Source organism: Colias croceus, chromosome 7 (assembly GCF_905220415.1).
Source record: "Colias croceus chromosome 7, ilColCroc2.1".
In the NCBI taxonomy this organism is placed as follows: domain Eukaryota; kingdom Metazoa; phylum Arthropoda; class Insecta; order Lepidoptera; family Pieridae; genus Colias; species Colias croceus.
Window position 1 is genome coordinate 4,215,293 of NC_059543.1, and position 27,427 is coordinate 4,242,719.

A 27,427-nucleotide genomic window follows, 5' to 3' on the forward strand; every position below is an offset into this window, starting at 1 on the left:
GTTAATTTAAATTACTTACGAAATAATAAAAGGAAAATTACTAACGTTCGACTTAAAAATAACAAATTGCTCATAAATAGATATAAATTAGTTTTAAGATGTAAATATTTAACTTTAATAAACAATAAATATTCCAAAGACTTGACTTACAGAAAAATTCTTTTAGTAAAAGCAAGACTAATAATTATGACTGTTTTAAAAATTCCTATTGCTATAAAATAATGTTTAATTAAACTGATTTCAGATTACACATTTATATTACATGTAGTATATTTTATATTACGGTGCATTTACATCAAACGAACAGCTAGAGCAAGAGCATTATTTCGTGATCTTTTAGTGTAAAACTTGTATTTATATTGTTGTTCAGTATGAGAACATTCCATTGAATCTTTTCGAACGCACTAAGTACATCGAAAGAATGCTCTACGCCTGTTTACACTAAAAATAATTTGACATAGTAGAGTTAGAACCAAGAATGAGCATTCGCTAGTTTGATATACACCGTAACTGAAAGTAAAATAGTATTTTATATTTGTATTAATACAGTTAATTTTTGCCTGTATTTAATTATTACAATACTTACTCGACAAATATAAGGTATGCTTCTTTAATGTTTAAACAAGATTACAGATAATCATATGTAGTTAAATTTGTGTTATGTTATATAAATTATTCCTACTAACAGATTTTAGGGAAAATAAGGTATTAAATTGGTATAGAATTGACTAATAAATATTAATCTAACTTCAATAATTTGAGCATTTAATTTATTTTCTTTATAGAATAATTATTTATAGTAATATTGCAATAAAAAACAATTTAAATACACGCTTTTTATTTCACATCTCCGCTTTGTACACAAAATATTTATAGAATACAAAGTAAACAGAGCTTTAAACCATACAATTGAAAACAACACAAAATATGAACAAATTAAAATATTTTTTTGAAACAAAAAACATTCACAAACATGTAAAACATTCCAATAATAATTTATATCTTCCGTTCTGTCCGCTTTTCTAATTATAGTAACATTTATTTTACTGGCTTGATAAGGGTGCTTTTACACCAATAATGTATGAGGATGTGAAAACAGGGATGTATTTGTAAATAACTAATAGTATAGCCAGGGGGTTTCACTACAAAGTATAGGTATGTTTCGCGCCGTTGCCGACTGAGTTGGCAGTCGAGCTCGGGTTGCCTGCCACTCGCCGCTCGCGCGCTCACTGAGTTGGTCGCGTGACGTGTGTTCGCGTACCTATGATAAATCGGCGGCGAGTACCAACCCTAAGCTATTATTGGCTATGTGCGAAGTGGGTGGTGGGGAACGGCAAATCGACCGTAGCGCATGACGTGGCAGAAATGTGAATTATTTCTGGGCTGTCACGTGTCAAATTGCTTTATTTTCTTAACTTCCTTTATAATTTTAAGTAAAAACGTAAAAATTAGCGATATGGGTCATAGTACATGCTGTGTCGTAAATTGTAAAAACAATGAGAAAAACAGTTCCTGCAAGTTTAATTTGTTTCCAACATCAAAGTGGACATTACAGCAAAGACAAAAATGGATAGCTGCTGTGAAGAGAAAAAATTATTTTTCACGAGGAAGAAAATCGCTAAGTATAATATACACACTCACTTTTTACACTATTTTTTTTCAATTTCGTTGAAAAACTAGTCGAAAATCAATATCACAAAAATATCATCTAGTTGACATGATTTGACAGATGACAAATCCTGAATAGTTGCGGCCACTAGGGGCGCTGTCATCGCGCACACAACGAATAGCTATACAGCTAGTATTTATTTATGCCTAAAGTTGACTTTTGCGAGGGAGTGAACCTTCTGTACGTAGTACTATTATTTATATTCTGTGGTATAGCTTCAAACTTCGAACTAAATGAAACAATGTGATAGGTTATTTACAAACACATTATCGCTATACATCCTCGCATATTATTGATGGAAAAGCACCCTAAGGCATACAACTATTATAAAAAAGTCTATAAGATTACGCTCAACAGTTAAAAAATGTAAAAACTCTTATTATCAAGTCACTGGGCTTTAAGTTATTGCTTCCTATCACAAATTGAATAATAATTATTGGTATTTGAGACATTGGCTTCTATTACCATGAGTATTGAGTAATTTTATTTTAGTGTCATATAGGTATCGAGATATGTGTGGAAGTTATTTCTTTCTTAAATATTGCTGGTTTTTTAATAAATATAATTATTTATAAAAAAAAATCATTTGTTTAATTTGTGACAACAAATATATTATGAGAACGTAAGGCAAAATAATGTTTAAATATATGACATATTAGAATAACTTTCTTTTTTATTATAATTTGTAATTCTATGCAGGTCTTTGCACTTACAGTTTACTAAATTAATATATTATGGACCATTTGTCTGTTTATATGTATTATGCAAGGTCTCTAATTCTAAATATTAAACAGAAACAGCAATAGGGTCTACAAAACAAATAGATTTAATGTTGCATTATGCATTCCTAAATGGTTGGACCCTGATGCTTGATTGTTTAGTTGAGTGTTTCAGCATTTGAATTAATTTTCCCATTAACAATCTGTACAAAAATAATAAAACATAAAACACAAAAACATTTGCATGTGATAAATTAATATCGTGATCATGAGAATTTGCAGCATTTTTTAACATGATAGAAATCAAAGAAAAACTAACCAACCAGCTGAAACAATCACTATAATCCACCGGGACATAACCATTCAAGTGTTTGTATATTGTTTTCCTAGTACAGCATTCACAAACAAAACGCTAGCGCTACTTAAGTTTTTCCAATTGATCCATGAACCAAGGCCGGCCGGACGCTCGCTGCGTGAGTATGTCACAACCAGTTTCAGTCACTAGAAGTGTTTGTTCAAACTGAAAATTAATAAAAAAGTATAATTTATTTCTTATAATAGGAATAAGTTGGTTAAAATGACTACACTTTTTAATAGAATAAGGGCCGATTTTTCAATGCTTGGATAAAACTTATCCGTCCAATAAAGTATTACACAATAATCTGCCAAATACGGGCAATTAGAATACGTTTTTAAAATGGTAGTTTTATACATTATTCGACGAATAAGTTTTAACCAAGGATTGAAAAATCAGCCCTTAATAAACAAACGGTCTGCGTACATTTGTAATAAATTGATGACATTTATTTGTCAAGTTATTTGAACATGAAGTTAACAGACAAATAATAATAGAATACCATTTAATCCAGAAAATTTGTAAAAAAAAATAATGTCAACCATTGAAATAAACACAGACACAAAAGAGACAGAATCTATACATACAATAATATTGGGTGTGTGATCTACAATTTATATCAAAACCCAAAATATAGTTTTAGAATGTTTGTCTGTTTCTCTGTATGAATGTCCAAGCTAAACTCAAAAAGTACTGCAAGTATTCACTTCCTTGGTACAGAGATAGCTTAAGACCTAAGAAAAGACCCGGAAATCCGACGGGAACGGAAACTATGGGGGATTTTCTATGACTACACAGGCGAAGCCGCGGGCGGAAACCTAGTATGTATTGAAATGGTAAGAAACTCACTTGAGCTGATCTCGAGCCGTCAGCAGTGACTGCAGTCCACTGGTCCGGCCACTGCTCATCTCGCCAGCCACCCTCGTTGATCATCGGCTCTATTGTGAAGCAATGTCCCGGCTTCATCACACCAACTGCCTTGTTTTCTGTAATGTGATTTGGATTTAATAGATTCAGTGTAGCATAATTTGTGTTTTAAATAATATATTATAAAGAAAACTTTAACAAATAAAATATAAATTATTTAAATGGGAATAACTTGTGCAATTATTTTTTGATTTCAAGCAATAAAATCTGTTTGGTAAAACTCTTACTCCTACATTAATAAAATAACAATAATCATGAATTTAATTAGCACGTAAAGATTTAACAAAAATTTGAAGTGTGATATTTTAGTTTGTAAAGATAAAATGATTAAATTAACGTATAAATATTTTCTTACTAGCATAATGAGGAACATTTGGCGCTGTATGGAATAGCCTATGTATTCCATGACCACAGTATGACCTTACTACACTGAGTCCGTTTGCCTGTGCATGTTTCTGTATCACGTTTCCAATCTCCCTGTACTTCTCTCCCGGTTTAACGATAGCTATCGCCTTTTGCAAGCATTCATATGTGACCTGAACTAATTTTTGAGAGGATTCTGGAACGTTACCAACAAAGAAAGTCTCATTCAGATCACCGTGGAAGCCCCTGTGATAGACAGTTACATCTACATTGCAAAGATCACCGTCCTGCAATAAACAAGATGATCATGTATAAGATAAAAGGAGTTATTTATAGTTACTGGACAATTTATTTTAAGTAATTAAATTAAAATACTAGCTGGAATCGGCGGCATTCTCGAGGCACCCACGCAAAAAAAACTATGTGCTAATCCATACTATGATATTCCTATGTACCAAATCGCATACATACCTGATCAGACATATTTTCGTGAAAGAGTTAAAAACAATTGTACAGACTTGCTTTCGTAAAATTTGCCGGGAAAGCCAATAAAGTGTATAGAAATAACATAGGAAAATTTTCAATGTATGAATAATGTTAGTTTATAAATTAATCCTTTCCAAGTAACCATTTCAAATATTATTTTTTTAATGACTTATATCAATAAGGTAAACATCATTAAATAATATACTGTTATAAAAATACCTGCAACGGACGGGTGTCTGGGATACCATGACATATAACCTCATTAACAGATGTGCAACAACTGTTCGGAAAATTGTGATAGTTCAAAGGGCTGGGATAACATTCCCGTTCAATGCACGCTTCGTGAACCACTCTGTCTATTTCATCTGTAGTCACTCCTACACCACACGCCCTGAAAAATTATTTCATTAAAGTAAGGTTGACTATTTTTACATTTCAGGAACAATTTAATGAAAACACAAAACCAAGATATGTTTTACAAAGATAAAATATATTGGCATATTAGTCTAAATAATCTGTTATCATTAAAAGTATTTCATGATGGTATAGCTTTTTTTATATTTAAATACACACAAATTTTCTAAGACAATTTAAAGATTATGTTACAAGTATTGTAAATTTCCCTTAGAAGAATAATTTGTAGTGCTACTAACTTGGCTGCTTCATCAAGCACTTCTCTTCCAAGGCGGCAGGCAACCCTCATGCCTTCTATTTCTTCGTCATCTAACACCTTTATTTGGCCAGACCCTTTAGCAGCGTTTTCCGATGCTGGAAATCCCGTTGGATGGTCGGCATAATCCGGGCGGCCGATGTTTGGCGGCACAGTACGCTTAGGTCCAGGTGGGTATGGCCTCAGCTTCCCCGTAAACGGATAAGACGGCCAAGGATTATATTCTCCGTTAGATGCATCTGTATTTTCACCTTCTACAACAAAGTATCAATGAATTGAACTTCAGTGCTAGTCACCGAAACATAACCTATAAACACTCACTCGCTAAAGTATGGATGATTTTGTGAGTCTTCCATGATTTTTTGAAACAGTCTTGGTTGCAGAAAAAGGACCCTTGTATCCCTAATTTCACGCAAGTAGGACATTGTAGCTGTGCATTCGAAGTACAGCCAGGCGTTTCACACATTCCAATTGAAGCCATTTTTCTTAACTTAATTGATGGATAAATATTATATTATTACAAAAATAACTAATCTGTGAATCTGTGAAACAACTCTTGAGTTGTGAGTGGTGACAATTGACATTGACATTTGACAAAGGTACTAAAAATAGATTATACATCAAAATATAGGTAATAATTAATGTCCAAATTACAAAAGATAATATTGTCGATCGATAAGTACCTAAAAATATAGTTTCAAATTATATATTACAACAAGTAGTAGTAACTTGAAAAGGGTATGTACATTTTTTTTGTCGATCGAGCTCAGGAAAGGTGGTCGGATCTCAATTCAACTGTACCCAATTAAAATTATATTATTGGACTACATTAGTCAGTTCGCTAATTACAATTTGAATTAAAATACCACATTAAACTAGTATTTATTGGAACACCACAGCACTAAACCACAGCACTTAACGCACCTTGCGTTTTAAAAGAGTTATAAAAGTAATACAGCAAGAAGAAAGACCTTTTATTCTACACGTTTCAGAATGGCAATACCAAGGTCAGGTAAATGCCAGAATCGCTGTCAGTCGGGCACGCTCTCGCGCCGAGTGAAGTTCGCTAGGTACTACGTTTTAATATTTTATTAAGTGTAATGGAACAAAATGCCTTCCTGTGTTTTTAGGTGGTGCAAAAACTACACGGCTTCTGTAAGAAACAAGAAAAACGTATCATTTCATACGTAAGCACATTGTTTATTAATACTTACAAGAGATGTAATGATGAAATAATGTATCTATTTAATATTATATTTGAAAGGTGTTGATACGAGCGACAGTGAGTGAAATAATATAATCTTAGCTGTTATAATATTATAATATTTATCTTTTTTTTATGCGTGAGAGAGAAAGAGAAAGTAAGGCGCGGCTGAAGGAAAACCAACAGCCTGCTACATGTGAAAATACAAAATAACCATGCAATGTATCATGTTACCACCGCAACACGTCAGATACAAGTATTGTAATAACCACAAGTGATAACTGCGTTAAAAACAACCGACTTCAAACTTGCACTTGCAAAATTTACAAATACCTACAGACAAAAATGCTCATAAAATAAAAACTACTGGGTCTATTCGAATAAAATTTTTTTAACCGACTTCAAAAAAAAGGAGGAGGTTATCAATACGACCGGTATATTTTTTTTTTTTTTTTTATGTATGTACACCGATTACTCCGAGGTTTCTGAACCGATTTACGTGATTCTTTTTTTGTTCGATGCGGGATGGTGTCGAATTGGTCCCATAAAAATTTTATTCGAATAGACCCAGTAGTTTTTATTTTATGAGCATTTTTGTCTGTAGGTATTTGTAAATTTTGCAAGTGCAAGTTTGAATTACCCATATTAGGGAAAATACCCATATTAGGGAATATACCCATATTTAGGGAAAATTTCAGAATTTTTTTGACGTGACAACGTCTTATAATTCGATAGAGCCGGCTGCACGCACGAAAAAACATGACTCATGCGGCGTTACCTCGCTCTGAGGCGTTCCATGTGGCTTGAAGTGCAAGCGAGAGCGCGGAACGAGCGACAAAGAAGCACAATCGTTGTCACGTTCAGCCGTAGAAATAGGAAACTGTCTACGCATTCAGCTATTTTTTTTTCTAAGATTAACGATAAAGATTTCACAGGAATATTGTTCATACTCACTAATATAAATTTATAAAGTAAATAGGTAGTTACTAACAATATTACTTATCATTTGCTTAAATCTATTTCAGTTTACCCAAGTATGGTCCAATGAAAGACACATGGTTAAATGTAATTAGGAATCAAAGAAGTGAAGATGATTGGATGCCAACTATTTATTCTACAGTATGTTCCGAACATTTTCTGTCATCTGATTTTATAACTACACAAAAGAATAATATGCGAAGACTGAAAAAAAATGCGGTACCTGTGATCAAGGTAAATACCTACACAATACTCCATTTTATTATATTATATTATATACATTATTGCTTATTGATTAATTAAAAAGTACCTTGGATTGACCTGGGGCCTTAGACAAAGTAACAATTACAAAACGATAACGAAGTTAGAAATCGCAAAAATGTATGGGATTGACCAATGAATAAGGAATCACATGGAAGTGACATACCTACAAAAAAAGTGTGGCCGGCGCCATATTGCTTGTAACAAAACATGGCGGTGTTTAGTGCCGAGAATATATCGATAAACATTATTATATTTATCGATATAAAAATAATATTAATATATTTTTTTTTAATATATACTTCTTTTGGCGCGTAACTTCTAACGCGTGTACATAAACACACACTCTTTTTTATTTATTTTAACTTTATTGTACAAAACATAGAAGTAAAATTACAAATGGAAAAAATGACAATGCCAATTAATAAAATTAAGTATGACGATGGCTGCTCGTGACGGTAACACCTATACAGGGTTACTTGTAAAACACCAGCAACCTCGCAGGACAAGATAGCTAACCCTGTATAATTTGATAAATCTAGTTCAATTTTGACTTCGATATAAGGATTACGGTAGACTTACAATTTGGTAATTTCAGTTTTGAGGAATGTAATATAATGAAACAACATATAATATATACTAATATAGGTATATAATAGTATTTTATTACGATGAACAACACAATATACAGTAATTGTATTTATTTATTTATAAATAATAGACAAAAAAAAACAATAATATATAATAATAGAGAAAATTATAGAGCTAAACTATTTTGTGCAGCCTGGAATGCACTCGGATACACTCTGTTCATTTTTGAGTTCGGGATTTGAGGCTCAACTGGTACCTGGAAATGAAATGTCACAGTTTACATTAACTAGCATTGTTCACTTTACATTTAAACTAAAATGCAATACATTTTAATTAAAAGGGCAATGCTGATGGTTTGAAATTAATATCAACATTAGGGCTTACAATAGCGGAACTTGAATTTATATTTTTGGTTTTATGGCATTGAAATGCTTTATAAATATAAATTTATAAAGAATAGAAAAATAACTTAAAACACCCCATGTATTTAAAGTAAATTGCACTTTCCCTCAGTCAATAACATTTCAACAACCAAATATCACCCAAGTTTGTACTCAAAAAATCATATAAAACCATCTCAGTTTGTTCACAGGCCTCCTTCAGAATAGGAGAAACGTTAGATTATAAATGACAGCCCTAAATCTAAATAAAAAGATCAAAAGTAAATTGGAAGACATCACGTGTCTACAGATAAAAACCTCACCCTGTGTGAATGCAGCGGCAGACATACTGGTATAGCATCATCATGCAGACTAATCACATCCATTGTTCTATTGAAAGCACTTTCGGGTAAATGTAGGGAACATACTATGATATTATATCCTTTACATTTGGCTTGATATTTTCAGTTTCAATTGCTTCTAACCATTCTCCTTTTCTATTTTCACTTCTTGCACACCCCGGACACTCCATACAAAATTATAGTTTTGACAGTCACACTGTAGAGACTGCAAATGTGTGTGTAAACTCTTTATGGTTGGCACATTTGTGACTAGCGTAAAAATTCGCGTTTTTCTGATGAAATACATCCGTAAACAGCACAATATCTAACCATTTTCTACGAAAAACGATAATCACAAATCCAAAATAATAAAATTGCTTTAAGTCAATTTGATTAATGTTGTCAATCTTCGTTGCGTTTCGTCTAAAGACGTCGTTGGTATCGTCCTTGCGGGGAAATGGGTACCATAACATGTCTGATTGTGCGGGGTGAGGTAAGTGTTTAATTTTGGCGGGAGGCGGAGAGTGTCCGTTCTGTAGCGTTTAGCTACTATTATGTATTCTGTGCTTCTTGGTAACCTTCAAAAAATGAATTTTTAGGTTATTATAATTTTAGTCCTGACCTGACTTATTTATAAATACATTTTTAAAGTACCTACTATAAAAGCGATTAATCTTACTTAAGTTAAAATTCATATTAGGTAAATTTAAGTGTTTTATTTTTCCTTCTGCTGCTCTTGGCAAAATTAATTTGTTATTTAGGAAGTGTATTCACCAAAGCAACTATTCTTAAGATTAATGACACAGCCTTGGGAGACGCACGTCTTCATCGAACATTTTGCTGATGTCGATATTATAAGTCATCACTAGCACCCAAATTCATTATTTTACTAGAACGAAAATATACAAAATAAAGCTATATTTGGTAACAATTTTACACTGAACATAGTCTGTGAATACTCCTCAATTCAATATACATGAAAATAAGTAAATCAGCAAAGTAATAACTAATATTTCAGTCAAAACGTATACATACCGGTGCAAAGACAAACTTTTCTAGTTTTCATTCTTTCTGGAGCCACATCCCACAATACTGCGCTTTGGTATTATGCCACTATTTGTCCTTGACCACTCTATATGTTTTAGACACAAATGTTTGTCACAATCACAAAAATATTCAATATTTTTCAATGTTTACTACGGAGCAATGACAGAGCATGCACATCATAATAACGAGAAGCGAGAACACAAAATGGCGCCCGGCCACAGTAGGTATTTGAGCTAACTTCAAATGTCAAACGGTATAGAATTAGCACTGACTGACGTATAGTCATATATTTTCACTTAGCAGAATATTTATTAGTTAGAAAGAGACAGTATTCGTTTTATTATTTCGGTATCGAAATGCATGATATTTGTATAATCAGTTGTTTGTATAGAACATTATGCCCTGTCCATAGGATTCCTTAAAGGCCCCAGTACACAATGGCCCATGCTGATCCATTGCAGGCAATGCACAACTGGAGGCCACGATCAATTGCTGTTCACACAATGGCCCATGTCTCATTGCTGCCTGGCAAGCCACTTGCGATGGACGTACAGGGCTCAGATTGATATAAATCAATAAACCTGAAAGTTTCTTCATTGCTCCACGATACTAACATTTTAGGCGATCAAATACTATATTTTAATATAAAAATAAAATTCTAGTTCTAGTACGCAACAAAAAAGTGCTCTAATCCGGTCAGCGGTCGGTTACGAACTAAACAATGGCCCATTGTGTGAACACCGCAGGCCACGCTACGCCACGATTCCTTTGAAGTGTGCCCAAAAAACCGACAACTCCCCGATTGCACGCCACGACAGACCATTGCCCGCCATCATATACCATTGCCCCGTGTACACAATGGCAATGGCCTGCAATGGATCAGCATGGGCCATTGTGTACTAGGGGCTTAAAGGCCCTACTCACGGTTCAACACAACCCACAATCTGCTGACACAATTTGTTGAAGTCGCGATTGAGCGTTCTCTACTCACGATTCATCCAACCCTCAATCTGCTGATACAATTTCATTCCGCGATTGCTTGCCACAACGTGTGCACGTCACGTTGATACCTGGCCTGATGCTAAACCTCAACGCAATAATACGCATTATTAATGGATATACTAATTTATGAAATATAAGATAATTATCTTTGTAAAGCTTGTATTTTTTCCAATTTTATTGATAGATTTCAAGGGCTATAAAGTATAAACGGCTATAAAATATAAACATCTTCCTCAAATATGTAAAAATGTCTTTCCCGCGTTTATCTCAAAACCGCCATTTTGCGATTACTGCGCAGCGCGATTGAGCCGAGATTGGAGCAATCACAATACTCACGATTCAACACGCACACAATCTGCTGAGACAATTTGTCGGGTTGCTTCCGCGCCGATCCAATTCGCAACATGTTGGGTTACGCCCCCAACGTGCCCTCAACTATACTATTCACGACACAATCTGTCAGCTCACTGCAGATTGTGTCAACAGATTGTTACTGAAATTGAATCGTGAGTAGGCTACTTTAGTCATTGGGATTGACATACGCCGCGTTAGATCACGTGGTCTATCTAATGTCAATCCCATACATTTTTGCGATTCTCTTGTAACAGATTTATGCATAATGCCTGCGATTATAGAAGATAATGCCTGGGGAAGCCCCTTTCCCCACTGGGGCACAGGATAATACGAACACAACATTCAGCAAGTTTACTAATGCACGCATACATTACGTGCATAAAAATAATCCACATTTAAAATTACAGACGACAAAAAAGGAATAACTAGGTTCTTAAACTTATTCAAGGAAATGTTACGTAATTCACAAACTGAATCAAAATAATACTATAAGAGCGTATTTAAATACGCTCAAAAATCAATACATAACAATTTAGTCCATTGAATGAGTCCCTCCAAGGGGGGTCTAGAGTGCGTGGGTTAGTAACGTAAGATGTTTCTTCGAAAACATGTCAAGAGTCCCTAGCTAATAAACATACTAAAACCCCGGGACACTAGGAGGAGCCCCGGAGTGGGGGGAGGGGGAAAAGGTCCATTTTTTTCATTTTTCGCTTAAATCTCAAAAACGGTACATGTTAGAGAAAAACTTTCAAGGAAAAGTTGAAAGGCCATAAAATTATCTACAAGTTGTACCTAAATCATTTTTTTCTATTCGCAGCTGTTTTCGAGCTACATCCCATGAAATGTGAAAAATTCGAAAGCTTTTTATTTTACCTAACTACTCTAATAAATTCAATACCTCCTAAACGCCTCCATGGTGGAATCTGTTTTTTTTTATCAATGATAGACCTAATTATGAGCAATCTATCTGCACTTTTGAGTTTTTTGGAAGAATAAAATAAAAAGATCAAGTTCAGTAACTCAAACTACCCTAATATAATATTTGGAATGTGTTTATTTTACCAATTATAAAACTAATTAAGAGCAATCTATCAGACCTGGTCACAAGTTGCACATTTGAGTTTTTTTGGAAGAAAGAAATATTTTTTGATCGTATGGGGAAATTGTTTGAGCCAAAATCATTTTTTACTGCGTGTAACTCAGAAACGGTAGGATATAGGAAAAAATGATTTAGGTACAACTTGTAGATAATTTTATGGCCTTTCAACTTTTCCTTGAAAGTTTTTCTCTAACATGTACCGTTTTTGAGATTTAAGCGAAAAATGAAAAAATGGACCTTTTCCTCCCTCCCCCCACTCCGGGGCTCCTCCTAGTGTCCCGGGGTTTTAGTATGTTTATTAGCTAGGGACTCTTGACATGTTTCCGAAGAAACATCTTACGTTACTAACTCACGCACTCTAGAACTTTTTATTCAATGGACTAATTCGGAAGTTTCCATTTTAAGTAATGGATGAAAACAAAAAAGAATTATTGTAGTGTAAAAAATGTGTGTGTGTACTAGTGTACACACGTAAGAACGTGTTATTTAAACGCAAAACTATCGAAACTTCTATAAGATGGCGCGTAACGGAAAAATATCACGCGAAACGAAAAAATGTTACACTAAATTTTGTTCTAACCCCTATAAAGAAGTTTCACTTCAAAAATAGGGATATGATTAATTAAATAAATGAAAATCTGCCCCTGATAAACCCTATAAAAATTATTATGGATTTCGATCAAACGAAGAATTATGTACTGTTAGATGAAATCAAGAACGTACATCACTAGTCGCGGACACGTCCCCTCCCTAATGATGGCAGATGTCAGTCGATTTGCGCGGGAAGAGTGTAGTGTGACGCGACATTCCTTTTGGCTTGATTAAAAACTATTAATTCACTATTCAGTTAAAGTTCTTTCAATATCCTATTAGTACATAGAAATACGTCTTAGTTAAAAATATGTACGTAACATGTTTGTAAGACAAATCACACTCCTAATATCACCATACCATTAACAACTGGACCCTACGTGCTAAAAAACTGGTACATATCTTTAATAATTATTGAATGCGCCACGTCTACGGGACTTCTTTGGTAGCACGTGCTTGACACGCGTAGCTTAACCCTTTGCTATATCGTGTGACGTCATAATAATGTTTGACCAACGACCAACCAACATCACAGCCGGCGCGGCAGGCCGTTAGCTCGTAGGTATTTGCCGACACAGCTAGTTCTATTGTTTGCCGAGTACGTAGCCTGTATTATAGTACCTCTTTAGTACCTATTGTTGTGTTCTTGCTTGCGCCGTTCGATTTTGTTTATTATACGTTGGCAGAAGTTAAAATCCAGTGTCATTACAATAAAAGCTACAAATATTGTATTGTTCCTATGTATAAAAGCACAAAAGTCAAAACTCCAAAAAAATTTTTTTTTTCGTGTACCAATTATTTCTTTAAAAAGGAAAAAGTCGTGCAAGTAGACTACTCACTACGTGTGTGAAGATCATTTTGATGTAGGTATCTACATAATATTATTATTAAATAGCTTCTTATTTCTGATTGATATACCTATCTAAGGGATCGAAGCAAAATGCTAAAAGTAAATGCTGTGAAGCGGCCGCGTTATATTATCCGCAGTAACGTAACTTACAATTAGTAACTACTAATAAAAAAACTCAAGTACTGAATTACCGCTGGAAATGTAAAATTATTCTTACTTCATTTTTTTAATAGGTAGTGTATTTTTCATTATTACACTATATAATACATGTATTTCAGTTAACTTATTTAGGTACTATATAATATTAGTGATGTGGTATAGATAAAATATAGTACGGGTGGCAACTGGCAACCCTATCTGTCAGTGGCACGTTGAAATGTGGCTTATTAGCCAGAATTGACTTCAGTATCGCGATGCTGTTGTCAAAAGATACACAACACATGCCGAGTGTTATTTAAACTCAAAACTATCGAAAATGCCGTCGTGTGTCATGAGATATTGCACAAATTATACAAGCAAAACTTGTAAACGTCAAGGCATAACATATCATTCGTAAGTTTACTATTTTTTCTTAATTATTTGGACACATGAAATATTATATACTAGTAAAATAATATTGTGGCGTCAGAGAAGACTGAATGCAACAAAAGTAGGTATGCTCATTCTCTCTCTCTTATTGTTATTGATTTTAATTAACGCTTAAGGAACAGATAAGTCCAGTTAAGTATGTACAGGCAGATTAAGAAGAGCTGGAACGTCAACATTTACAACATTTACACATTGCACATATTGTGTAGTGTCTGTGAAGACGCGCGCGGCGTGACGTCATACTGCATACGCATCATGAAAAGTCTGTCCGTCTCTCTCGCGCGCAGACTAGATTATGAGGGTGAAGGGGACAATTATTATTGTTTTTATTTTGCAATTGTTTATAAAAACAGGGCGATGTAATTTAAACAAAGATGTTTAGTATATATTATCTACTACTAACTATTTTCGACGAGATACTTCACGGCACGCGGATTAGAATATTTTTTTACTTTACCTAGGTTAAAATATTATGTAATCATTTTAATAAGTTTGTCAACAAAATGATTTTTTTTTAATACAAAGCTGAACAATTATACAGCTTTTATTGTAATTCAAAATTCAAAATTCAAAATTCATTTATTCATTGCTTGAACACGTAGGTACATTAGATGTTTTACAAAGTATTGGGTAACAGTGTTCGCCATGTGAACTGGCATGCAATTGTATAGTGAAAAAATGTCAGCGTTTAAAAAAAAAGAATATAATAATAATAAACCGATAATAATACTCATGTCTGGGTAGAGAAAAACTCATTTAAATTATAAAATGTTCCGTCAATAAGCCATTTCTTTAGTCTTTTTTTAAACAATGAAATTGGTAATTCACGTATTGATTTTGGTATGGCATTATAAATTTTAATAATCATAAAATGACAGCTTTTGCGATATAAAGCAGTTTTGCACATCGGTAACATGAGTTTTTCTTTATCTCGGGACGGAAAAAGACTACATTCATTCGCTTTTAAAAACCAGTGTGGATTACTTTTAACAAAAATACCAATTTGAAAAATATATAGCGAAACAAGGGTCATGATTTTAAGTTTATTAAAAAGAGGTCTACAGCTATCTAGTGGCCCAACATCACACAAAGCTCGTATACATTTTTTTTGAGCTATAAAAGCTCTATTTATATCAGTGGAGTTACCCCATAAAATTAGGCCATACCTTAGAATAGATGCGACGTATGCGTGATATGCTGTTATCGCAGTTTGTTGATTTACTAGTCTCCTGAGCCTTCTCAATGCAAAGGCGAATTTGTTAATACGTGAGCACACGATACTTACGTGGCTCTTCCAGTTACAGTGAGCATCCAGAACAATACCTAGGAAAGTTGTTTCATCTACTTGTTCAATTTTAATTCCTTCATGAAATATTTTATGATGTCTAGGTTGATTGCCATAATTTCTAAAATTAATGATTTTTGTTTTACTTAAGTTTATTGTCAAATTATTAGATGTCATCCATTTCATTACTTTTTGTATAGTGATATTAATTTCGTCATCATGTGTAATGTGAGTATTTGAGTTTGGAATCGTTATTGATAAGTCGTCCGCAAATAAATTACATGAATAATTTGTGATGCTAGGCAAGTCATTGATATATAATATAAAAAGAAGAGGTCCGAGAATACTGCCTTGCGGTACACCTAATTTATTATGGAGATATGGCGATTTTACCGTATTTTCTTGTGATTTATTATCTGTATAGGTAATTTCCACACATTGCATGCGATTACTGAGGTAGGATCTGATCCAGTCAAGGACCGGACCACGTAGACCATAAATTTCACATTTGTGTAGAAGTAATTCATGATCTACACCAGGGATGGGGAAACTACGGCCCGCGGGCCATCTCCGGCCCGCGAAGGCTTGAAATCCGGCCCGCGACCATCAAACAAAAATCAAGAGAATATTTCGTATTGTTAGTAATTTCATTCTCGTTGGCAATGGCCAGCTTGCATAGAACAATCAATTGTTTGGTCAAATGGGTCGTGGCATGTGCTGTGCATGTGCGGTCCGAACGTCGGACACCCCTCCCGCGCGCCCACCCTCGGATTCCCGTATACACGCCGCCCGCGCCGCACCCGCGCCGGCCGCCGCAGTCCCAGAGTACATTTTTTATCCGCAGTCGGAGTTTTGTCTTACTTCAGATCGCATGATTGTACGCCGTATATTCTTAATTACGAAACTACAACAGTCGCCTAACAGACGGTGAGTGGTGACATTTTTAAATCCACAAGATAACATCTTACATGTTATCATGTTCTTTGTATGTAAATTCTGAAAACAGTTTGTTAATATAATAATATACAAGTAGCATAAATTTCATCACATTTTGTGTCTTAAAATGATTTAATTGTAAAATATGTTTGAGCGATGTAGTGATGTTGGTTTTGTTGTTTTGTTACAGCAGCAAAATGACGACCAAAAAACGGAAAGTTGATTCTGAGTGTCGAGTTTTTAAAGAAGAATGGTCATGGAAATATTTTTTCACAGAATTTAAAGACAAACCAGTTTGTCTCATTTGTAATGAAACAGTTGCAGTTTTTAAAGATTTTAATTTGTCTCGACACTTCTTAAAAAAACATGCAAATGCGAAATATTCGTCTATGACAGAGGCAGAGAGAAAGTCCTTTGTTGAAAGGCAAAAAGATAAGTTACGTAGACAGCAGAACATGTTCACGAAGCAATCTGATACTCAGAAAGCTGCAACACTGGCAAGTTATGTTGTAGCTTACAAAATCGCAAAAAGCAATTAAACTTTGTCGGATGGTGAGTTTGTAAAAGATTGCATGGTGGCTGTAAGCAACATTATTTGTCCAGAAAAAAGTAGAGTTTCAATCTTTAGCTTTATCACGGAGAACGATAACTGATCGAATTGACGCCATCGCTGCACAATTATCGTCACAGCTGGAACAGAACTGTAACGAATTTGAATACTTCTCTCTAACCATGGACGAGAGCACAGACGTGAGCGATACTGCCCAATTGCTGATTTTTATTCGAGGAATTGATTCAGAATTCAACATAACCGAAGAATTAGCATGCTTACAATCCTTGAAAGAATATTTACGACTCTTGTTTTGAGGGTCTTTCAAAGTTTCACTTGCCTATGGACAAATTATGTAACATAACCACGGATGGAGCACCAAATATGGTGGGTAGCAATTTGGGGTTTATGGGTATATTTTGCAAAGAAAACCCTAATAATAATGTATTATTTCTGCACTGTTTAATACACCAAGATGTGTTGTGTAAAGCAGCTATTGACATACAACCCGTTTTGAGTGTGGTTGTTAAACTTATCAACACAATACGTTCACGGGGTTTGATGCATCGACAATTCCAAGCATTTCTAAAATCCACCGAAAGCGAGTTTTCTGATCTCCTCTACCATACTAAAGTGAGATGGTTAAGCTGTGGCAATGCATTTGAGAGAGTGTGGAACTTAAGAAAGGAGATTCAAGACTTTCTGACGGTGCAAGGCAAATGGGACGACTTTAAGATCATGTCTGACGAAAATTGGCTTGCTGATTTCGCATTTTTCACAGATTTGCTGTCGCACTTAAACAAATTGAATACAAAGCTTCAGGGCAAGAATCAATTCTTAGATGAGCTTTGGGGACATTTAAAAGCCTTCAAATTGCAGCTTAAATTGTTTTGCTGTTGTATAGAGAAAAATGAACTTACCCATTTTCCCAATCTGAGCAGTATATCACCTGTCTCAAACGACAAATTAAAAAGGTTCGCTCAACAGCTAAAGAAACTGCACGAAGAATTTGAGAAGAGATTTCAAGATTTTATGACAATTGAGCCTTCACTAAATATTTTTTCGATGCCTTTTAATGTCAACATCGATGAAACACCCGCCAACCTCCAACTTGAACTAATTGAGATGCAATGCAATACCCATTTGAAGCAACTGTTTCTTAACACCAGCAAATTGGAATTTTATAAGTCCATACCTAGGACACAATACCCAAATATAGTTGCCCACGCCCAAAAAATAATGGCTATGTTTGGTACAAGCTATTTGTGCGAACAAACTTTTTCAATAATGAAATTAAGAAAAAATTGTCTTCGTAATAGGCTTTCGGATGACCACCTTTATTCACTACTAAAATGTTCAGCATCACAAATGGAGCCGGTTTATGATGAAATCATGCAAAAACAAAAACAGTTCCACATGTCACATGTCCCCACAAAGACCAGCGCTCCTCAACCTTCTAATTCGCAGCTAACTTAAAAGTTTAATTTAATTACAATTTCCAATTTCTTTTTTATTCCAATAATTATTTTGTTAAATTGCACAATAAATTAGTGTTTCAAAAATACATATCAATATTTTTATTTCGGTGATTAACATAGCCAAAAATGAAACAACTTGGCCCGCCATATATTTCGTTAGTATTATATTGGCACGCCAAGGAAAAAGTTTCCCCATCCCTGATCTACACAATCGAAAGCACGACACATGTCAAAGAATATTACACTCACTGGTCTACGTTTATCAATACTTTCCAAAATACCTTTCGTAAGTGAATAGGCTGCAAGCGTAGTAGATTTCCCTTTTTGGAATCCATTTTGTTCCTTTTTTATGATAGAGAATTTCTTTAGAAAGCTTTCAATTCTTACATACATCAGTTTCTCAAATAGCTTTGCAATAGTGGGGATGAGGGTAATTGGTCTATAGTTATCCATTACCTGTTTCTCACCTTTTTTGTAAATTGGTTTTACAACCGATATCTTAAGTTTATCTGGAAATATTCCCTCGTCAAGTGATTTATTTATTATATGGGTCAGCACATATGTAAGTTCTTTATTACACCATTTTAGTATGTTCGTCGATATGTCATCATAACCTACTGCGTTTGTGTTTTTTAGGTGACTGATAGTTTTACTAACTTCGTTTTCTGAGCATGGTAATAAAAACATTGAAGAATTTATTCCTTTGAAACTTTTATTAATAAAATGAGGTTTCAAATTCATGTTACAATTTATGAAATAGTAATTAAAAGCTCTAGAAATTTCTTCAGGATTATGTATAAGCCGTTCTCCTAATTTTATTGATTCTAAATTATTTATACGAAATTTACAATTGTCAGATTTATTATTAATTAATTTCAGTAGACATTTCTTTAAGATAATTATTTTTCAAGTTCGTGTTACATGTTTGTATTTTATTTTTAGATTTAAGATTATTCACCCAATTCTTAATGTAGCCTTATCCCTTACGTTCTAGGGTTTCGTTTGAATTGTTTCTTGGGAGTGAGCGCACGTGTTATTTGTATTGTTTTTATCGTTATTTTGAATATGACATGAAATTTAAATATTATTTGATAATTGAATGATTTTCAATACTATATTACAATTGATTACTTATGAGAATAATTCATTAAGTTCATCGATTGAGTTACTTTAAAATTGTAATTTTACATATAAATTGTGAGAGCTTTAATAATTATATTTTATCTACAACAGTGCGTGGTAGATTTTACAATTCAAGTCTAAAATAATTAAACTAGAGTTGCCTTTACTTTTGAATATACTGTACAGTAAAATTGCTTAAGTTTGAGTACCGTGAAGATGCCAGTTTTCCTTAGTCGGCCTGTACTAATGGCGAAAGTATAATTGGCGTATGAGTTACGAAACGATGTCACCTTTCATCTACGATCCATTCAAATACATAATGTAAAATGCATATTGCATTATTGTAATCAAAAATATTTAAGTAAGTTAAGTTATTTTTTCAACTGGATTCAACCGGATTTTTTGGATGTGAAAAATCTCAACGATATAATATACCTAGGTAATAGGGCGTAGATACGTTATACGCGCTCACGAAGTGCCACCATAAATTCGGGTTAAATGGCCCGACTTTAATCGTAAATACTTGGTCGCGTAATAATTGTTAACTCTCGTCTCGTGTGCGTAATTTTTAGGGTGTCAATATTTATAATTTGGGTAACCAATCCTTAGACCCCAATCTTTATTTAAGTACTTATTTATTTAGTTACAACTTACAACAATATGCGCTAGAGCCAGAACTGTCGTTTCAGCGATGTTTTAATTTGTTTCTAGATTTCCAACAAATGAACTTAAGTGCCACCAGTGGGTTAAAATTGTACGCAAACAGAGGAAGGAAAAGTTCTGGAAACCAAATAAATCGAGCAAAATATGCTCCGTTCATTTTAAAGACGAAGACAAGTACACATCTGACAAGGGAAACATATATTTAAAAAATACTGCGGTTCCTGATTTGGATGTAATTTATAACAATATGATTACTATTTCCGCGTAAACATTGATAATGTTCTATCTCAGGCAACATATTATTTTTTTGTAAAGTTTGCATTTTCAATGTTTATAGTCGCTGCATATTAACATGAATATTTTATTCTTAATTCCGAAAAAAACAAATTCCAGTTACCTAATGCACAATCAATATCTGGCAGACCTAACAGCCTTACTCAAGAAAATTCGTCTGATTTAGAGTCATTCTTCGATACCCCTCAAAAAGCTGCACGAGTAAGTATTCAAAAAGATATAATATTAGTAATATAGGAAGAGAAAAAAACAAAAGGTTATAAAGACGTATCACGTAAGTATAGCGCATTTGAGTGAAATATTTAAAATATTTAAAAATTAAGAATAATTACATATCTGATGAACAATTAAACGAATTGAGTCTGAATGAAAGCACTATTCGATTATTGCATTTTTGCATAGGTATTATTCGCAATTACTTACTTTAGATTTTTATTCACCAGCTGTGGATAAATAATATTATGTGAGCCGATTCTTTCAAAAAACTCTGGCATACCCAAAATGTATTGGGCAAGTTTCAATTTCACCAGGATGAACTGATGAACTGATGAAGCATTTGATTTATAAAGAAAAGAAATGAAAATTCAAGTAAAATAATGATCTACACTCTTGTAACTAAGTAGTTGACTGGGAAAAAGACAGGTGGATTTCGCCAATATCGACAAATAGTAACAGAAGTCTTTTAACTGCGTTTATTGAGGACTGGAAACTTCCAGTAGGATATGTTTGCGTCGCAACTTTTGACGATTGACAATTTGAAAAAATCCGAAATGTTTTAAAACCGTTTTGATAGCGAAGCAGCAAGGTTATTAATTGACCCTTATCACATGCTTAAGTTAGCCTAATTTGAATCAAAATATAATATTTGATTAAATATTATAGATTGTTTCACACGCTGTACCCGTAGGCTATAGGTACTAAACGATACAACGTTCTATTCTATCCAATTTTATTTGTCATTTTTCTCTCACAGCGATTGAAATTATTCAATTATCGTAATTTTCTCTTTGACGCCTAATCGTAATGTAGGTAATGTGCCGTTTTTGTACTTAGATCAAATGTTGTGTTCGTATTTGGTAACCTAACTACCTACACCTTTTTACCTATAATATCATTGCTATTAAGACATCACATTATATGGCTCTGAATCGATCCTATTCGTAAGTTTGATCGCATAGTATCTTCTTAAAATATAATTGGTGTCTACGGTCTAGCCGTTTCGTATTTATGTAACTTTTATTGATAGGTCGTTTTATTACAGATTGAAAATGATACCGACAATTTTGTTCAATTTAAACTCGTTGGAGGAACATTGAGGATAAAACCGAATATAAATCCTCATAAATTCGACTGTCAAAAGCCTTATGAAGAATGTAATCGAATGGAACGTGGACAACTTTTAAACAAAGAGGTACCTATCTATCATCTTCATCTAGTGAATCGCTTTCGTGTGAATATGGTTCCAGTACCAGGGTTAATACCTACTTTTACAGAATAAGTAGGTACAACACAAACAACCATGAAAATATTAATAAATACAGTTTGTTAGGAGGTGTAGTATAGTGTAGCTATCTTGATTTAACGCGAAATAAGTAGGTAACAATTTGCGGCGATCGGCGATCGTACCGCCAACGAACGAAACGAAACAACAGATTTTACTCAAAAATAATTACAATCGATAAAGTGCTTTTAAACATCTCATTTATATTTCAGACCCATGAAAATACATACATTAAAAAATCACCCAGTGACGATGAATTGGGAGGAGATAAAGATGAATCAGTGTCAGAACCTATTACAATAAGTAATCCTGGAGCAGCTACAAATGTAGGTATCAGTATGGACTACGGTTAACTTACTAGTTTTGACTCAATTTTCCATGTAGGTATATGCACATACAAAGCTAATAATACTAGTTAATTCAGAGAACTTTAAACTTAGGCATATAATAAGAATGTTGAAATATTGCAAATAATTTTATCCCGTGAAGTCCCGTGTCTCTAGTGGGGTAAGGTGCAGATGCATGCATACATCTGTTTGGGTCACTGATCGATTTTCTTCAGAGACAATTAGATGATTGGTCTTCTGTGTCCTGCCTGCAGTCCGAGACATTTTTTTTACTTCGTCTACACCGGGAGTCGAACCCAAGGCCGGTTACAGAGCTTCACCGACCGTCAGTGCGTACGTCAGTTGTCTTTTTTAAGTATGGAAATTCATCAACCGTTCAGTGCTAGACCGACCATATGCACGCATATTTTGCTGCGCACTGCGTACGAGGACCGTCACGTCGGTCGAGCGCGTGCGCGTGCGTAGCATCGGTCGACTGGCGCGCTATGGAAACAAATGAACGCGTTCAGTTCTGTACCGACCGGTGCACTGCGTACCAGTAAATTGACCATACTGAATAGGTCTGGCCAGTTTATTGGTACGGAGAGCACTTAATGATACAAACTGACGGTCGGTCAATGCGTATCGTCAGGGCCGATGGTACGCACTGACGGTCGGTGAAGCTCTGTAATCGGCCCAAGACCCCTCGGTTCTACGCTCACGCGTCAACTATATTTTACTGTGAACTAAATCAAGCATTACATTATTTATTTCGTTTAAATTCCAGACCCATAGTGTATACATAAAAAGATCACCCAGTGACGATGAAATGGAGGAAGACAACAATGAATCAAAATCAACAAAGAAGGTATTCTTATTCAAAACACCTTATTGTTCACCTACCACACCACGAAATAGATCCAAAAATCTTCAGCCGTTTGGTCGCTGGGCGACACTTGTTAGTTGTTATAGTCAGTCAATTTAGAGGTAAATAATACTAATTATAAAGGTCGCATTGTCTGTGTCGCCTGTTGACTTTCGAGAATCGAGTGTAAATTTTCTTACGGATATTAAGCTTAGTAGTTGGTAGGTACTTCAATTTGTAGATTTGGTTAGGTATCTACCTACCTTCCAGGTCAAAGCTAGAGTGGGGCAAGCGCCCCACCCTGCCCCACCGTGGCTACGCCCATGCAAGTTTGTTTGTTTGAGCTTGAAAATTCATTTTTTTTGCATACAATCATTTAATAAATTTTAAGTGACATTGCACTCAGATGTGTTGTGATGGACAACATGCTATCATGTGCGGACACGACAAATTATTATATAATAATATGAGTTTTTAATTGATTTTAACAACAATAAAAACTAATTTTACCGTTTTCTTTTTAGATATCAATTACGGAACCGGTTGATGATGGAAATCTATCAGATTCTGTAAGTTTATATTTTGCTTAGGTATATCATATTATATGTGTTCTAATATGAACTTATTTTTATAAATTTGAGTGTAGGGAATAGGTATAGATAACACAAAGGCATTAAAGGGCCGAAATTTCAAATTGTTTAGTTATAATAGCCTATGAGCCACTCCATCCTCTTTGTCATCACAAAATTCTATTCAATAGTGCCTTCCGTTGGTCTCATTAAAATATTGTCCTGTTGTGAAGGTGGTTTATTATTTCTCATAAAATAAGATACCGCTATTAATCAAGGCAATTTTTTTTCAGGATTTAAGTTGTTCTGATGTAGATGAAGCATTAGAATCGATAAAAGTATCAATGATGCGTAAAGAGTTAAAAAAGAGGTTGGAACTGCTCAAAAAAACTCAAAATAAAGTCAGAGCACTTCATAAAAGAAATCAAAGGCTTTCAAAAAAAGTTGCTTCCCTTAAGACTATTGTGAATACATATAAAGAGGGAAAATGTTGTTGTCATGCTAAAATAAATGATGACAGTGACAGTGACAGCAAGTGAAAAAATGATTAGGTAAGTGCTGATTTACACAGGGTCAGTAACTGACTACAAATTCGAGGCAAATCAGTGCTGACCCGAAAAAAACCCTTTGTAAACAGATTTGAAGTCAGTACAGAGGCTTGAACTCAGCGCTGAGTTGAATATTCGGACACGAATATTTTAAAGTCAGTTGGCGCCCCCCGCCACCCGCGCACCCCCGCGTCATCCAAATAAACCCCGTGTAAACAGACAAGTCAGTGCGTGGTTAGTCACTGCCGCTGCGTTGTAGAGTGACCACGTTTTTTTTGCTGACGATAAAAATGACCCGTAAGCGAAGACGAAATCTTAAAATTGGTGCAATTATATGGCAAAAACGAGTGCCTTTGGGATATTAAATCCCAAAATCCATTTTCTTACCCATTGTCGTTTATTTTTAGTTATCTCATTTTCTACAATTTTTATTAACTCATTCAACAGCAAAATTGATAAATTTTTAATTAAAAAAAAAAAAAAAATTAAATCGTCGTTTCAGTTGTTTTCGTGAATTCATTTTTCCCACTGACTTCACAAACGTGTGGTCACCGTGAGAAACGCACCACTACTACTTACTTCATGTAAACAGTTAAAGTCAGTCGCGGCGCCGAAATTGGCGCCGCGACTGACTTGTCTACTGACCCTGAGTAAATCAGCACTAATAAAATATAATAATGCAATGCTTAATATCTTGTTTAATTAATGTGGAAATTGGCGCCATTTGAAGCACCACATTAAAGAAAAAAAAAGAGCGCATGTGCCGAGCACACATATCAGATATTAAACTTCTTTGGCAAGATTAGAAGGTACCAAAATCGTCACCTTACTCCACAACGTAACGTTATTGCCATGACGCGACCTTAATAAGAGCCTAAAGAAGTTTCACTTCTAAACATTTTTCATTCATCTTTGACCTGTTTATTTTAAAAGACTTTATCGTTAAGTTCGTAGTTGAAAAATATGTTTATATAGATTTTAGCACGTACTAGCTGATACAATACTGTATGAACTGGGGGGTTACCATGATGTCTTTTATCAGCATTATTTCCAGTGAGGGAAAGAGATGGCACTAGACAACTAGACGATATAGCTGTTATTATTGGCGAATTAAATCAAAAGTATGCCAATTATTGACGAATTGTGTGGACTATTTTATTAATTAAATCATGTGACCTTGTATCACCACAAATCTGACAAATAAATAATTTGAATTTGAATTTGAATTTTATTTTCCACACTGGAATGAATACTTCTTTAAGACGTCATGGTAACCCCGCCACCTGCGGATGTCAATCCACTTTAATTTTTATAATAAATACTATTGAGTTCACTAATAGTGTAGTTTTATTCTAAAATTGTTGTCTAATACATTATGGCGTACCTATTACTAAAACTTCGGATAAAGGAATCTCCACTTCAATCATTTTCTTATTGGTCTGTAATAACAACAAAAAATGACGATGTCTTTCAAATTAAGTAGCATATTATGAACAGATCCAAATGTAATGTTCTCTGAAATCTTTGTTGGAAATACAAGTAAATAAAGGTTCAAAACTTATTCTCGACTACATTAAAAATATAGGAAAAGTTACTACATCATTGTCATTTTAACATACGAGTTTACTATTTGCCGAAGCTTTCAAGTTACATCGAAGAGTATTTGTCATGAAATAAGGAGAAGACAATAAACAAATGTCTGAAAACGTGATTAACTTCCTCATTATTTCTAAATGTTGTGAAAGGATAAATTCAAATCAATCGTAATTCGTAACTTAAGGAACTTTTGTAATTCATATTTCCTGTGTTTGAGGGTATTCTACAAATAATAAGAAGATAATATTTTGAAAAAACACTTACCATAGACTAAATATTTATGAAGCCGATTTAAATAACCGTCTGGTAAATCCGTGGACCTGATAAAAGCGTTCCTTGCTTGAATATACCAAAAATTAAATCCAGATATCAAGTCTTGAGCGTTCATTGCACAATCAATTAATAAATTTTAATCACAAAATACCATCAATACGAAAATTTTACAACGAATCTCAAATGCGTCACTATGACGTTTGGTTTAGTTTTAAAAGTGGTTCTATTTTTGTTGTGTTTATTTCCTTCCAGTAATATCCAGCAAGCCGCAAGCCGTCTTTAAAATTATTGATCAAAGTTTGTCTTTATTAAAAACGGGTAAATTTCTTGCCTTATGTTGAAAATAAGTACGCTTCAAAATTGGTCACAAACTACAAAGTTAGTAAATAAAGTGGGTAATAAAAAAGTTCGTAGATTTATTTTTAGCGGCACTTAACAAAAGTATGTTGTCTAACATACTTTTGTAACAACTGTACGCCCGTTGAATAAATTGAGTGTTATCGGTTTGTCCATTGATAAGATTAGATTGATATGAATAACACAATAGAGACAATTCCGAGAAAGCTTGTAAAATTGAAGATTTACTTATGACTTACTAGGTAATTTGTATTTTTTATTTGGCACGACTCATGAATCATGATGCGATGCATCATAGAACTTAATCCGATCGAAAATATATAGAACAACAGAGAACTTAATAAAAAAATCTCAGTATAAAGTCGTGCTAAGTTAGAAATATATTTATAATATAAATGGAATAATAGATAACGCTTCAATTAAACAAAATATACCTACCAGAGCAAAGCCGGGGTGAGCAGCTACTTACTTAGTTATAAAATTAAATGTAATCGTGGCTATGTTATCATAATTATCTATTAACAATACGAGTATCTTACCATTTAGGTAGATACATGTATTTATATCATACACAATCGAAACGAACGCG

General features: G+C 34.1%; 2 protein-coding genes and 1 long non-coding RNA gene across 10 annotated transcripts; 1 reads left to right on the top strand and 2 right to left on the bottom strand.

Annotated features, from left to right (window-relative positions):
- Nucleotides 1–1,759: 1,759 nt before the first annotated feature.
- Nucleotides 1,760–26,938, bottom strand: LOC123693462 (methionine aminopeptidase 1). 3 transcript variants are annotated; one of them, XM_045638589.1, is made up of 6 exons: nt 26,473–26,938; nt 5,173–5,443; nt 4,739–4,910; nt 4,026–4,320; nt 3,593–3,729; nt 1,760–2,908 (listed from the first exon to the last, which is right to left on the bottom strand). In XM_045638589.1, exons 1-6 carry the CDS (start codon nt 26,594–26,596, stop codon nt 2,807–2,809), a joined length of 1,101 nt encoding a protein of 366 aa, XP_045494545.1. In that variant the 5' UTR covers nt 26,597–26,938; the 3' UTR covers nt 1,760–2,806. The 3 variants fall into 3 exon arrangements, with proteins under 3 accessions (XP_045494545.1, XP_045494544.1, XP_045494543.1); XM_045638588.1 differs by lacking the exon at nt 26,473–26,938 and adding an exon at nt 5,511–5,769 and having other exon boundaries at nt 5,173–5,440; XM_045638587.1 differs by lacking the exon at nt 26,473–26,938 and adding an exon at nt 5,511–5,767.
- On the top strand, nt 5,881–25,949 carry LOC123693464. 6 transcript variants are annotated; one of them, XM_045638595.1, is made up of 8 exons: nt 5,881–5,927; nt 6,320–6,376; nt 7,419–7,605; nt 22,065–22,214; nt 22,517–22,630; nt 23,418–23,498; nt 24,020–24,064; nt 24,358–25,949. In XM_045638595.1, the coding sequence occupies exons 3-8, from the start codon at nt 7,438–7,440 to the stop codon at nt 24,601–24,603; spliced, it is 804 nt and encodes a 267-aa protein (XP_045494551.1). In that variant the 5' UTR covers nt 5,881–5,927; nt 6,320–6,376; nt 7,419–7,437; the 3' UTR covers nt 24,604–25,949. The 6 variants fall into 6 exon arrangements, with proteins under 6 accessions (XP_045494551.1, XP_045494549.1, XP_045494548.1 ...); XM_045638590.1 differs by lacking the exons at nt 5,881–5,927; nt 6,320–6,376; nt 7,419–7,605 and adding exons at nt 14,234–14,439; nt 20,558–20,741; nt 20,903–21,004; XM_045638591.1 differs by lacking the exons at nt 5,881–5,927; nt 6,320–6,376; nt 7,419–7,605 and adding exons at nt 14,511–14,536; nt 20,558–20,741; nt 20,903–21,004.
- On the bottom strand, nt 8,319–9,110 carry LOC123693465. Its single transcript, XR_006751690.1, has 2 exons — nt 8,927–9,110; nt 8,319–8,479 (listed from the first exon to the last, which is right to left on the bottom strand). It is a non-coding gene; the product is annotated as an uncharacterized LOC123693465 (long non-coding RNA).
- Nucleotides 26,939–27,427: the final 489 nt, after the last annotated feature.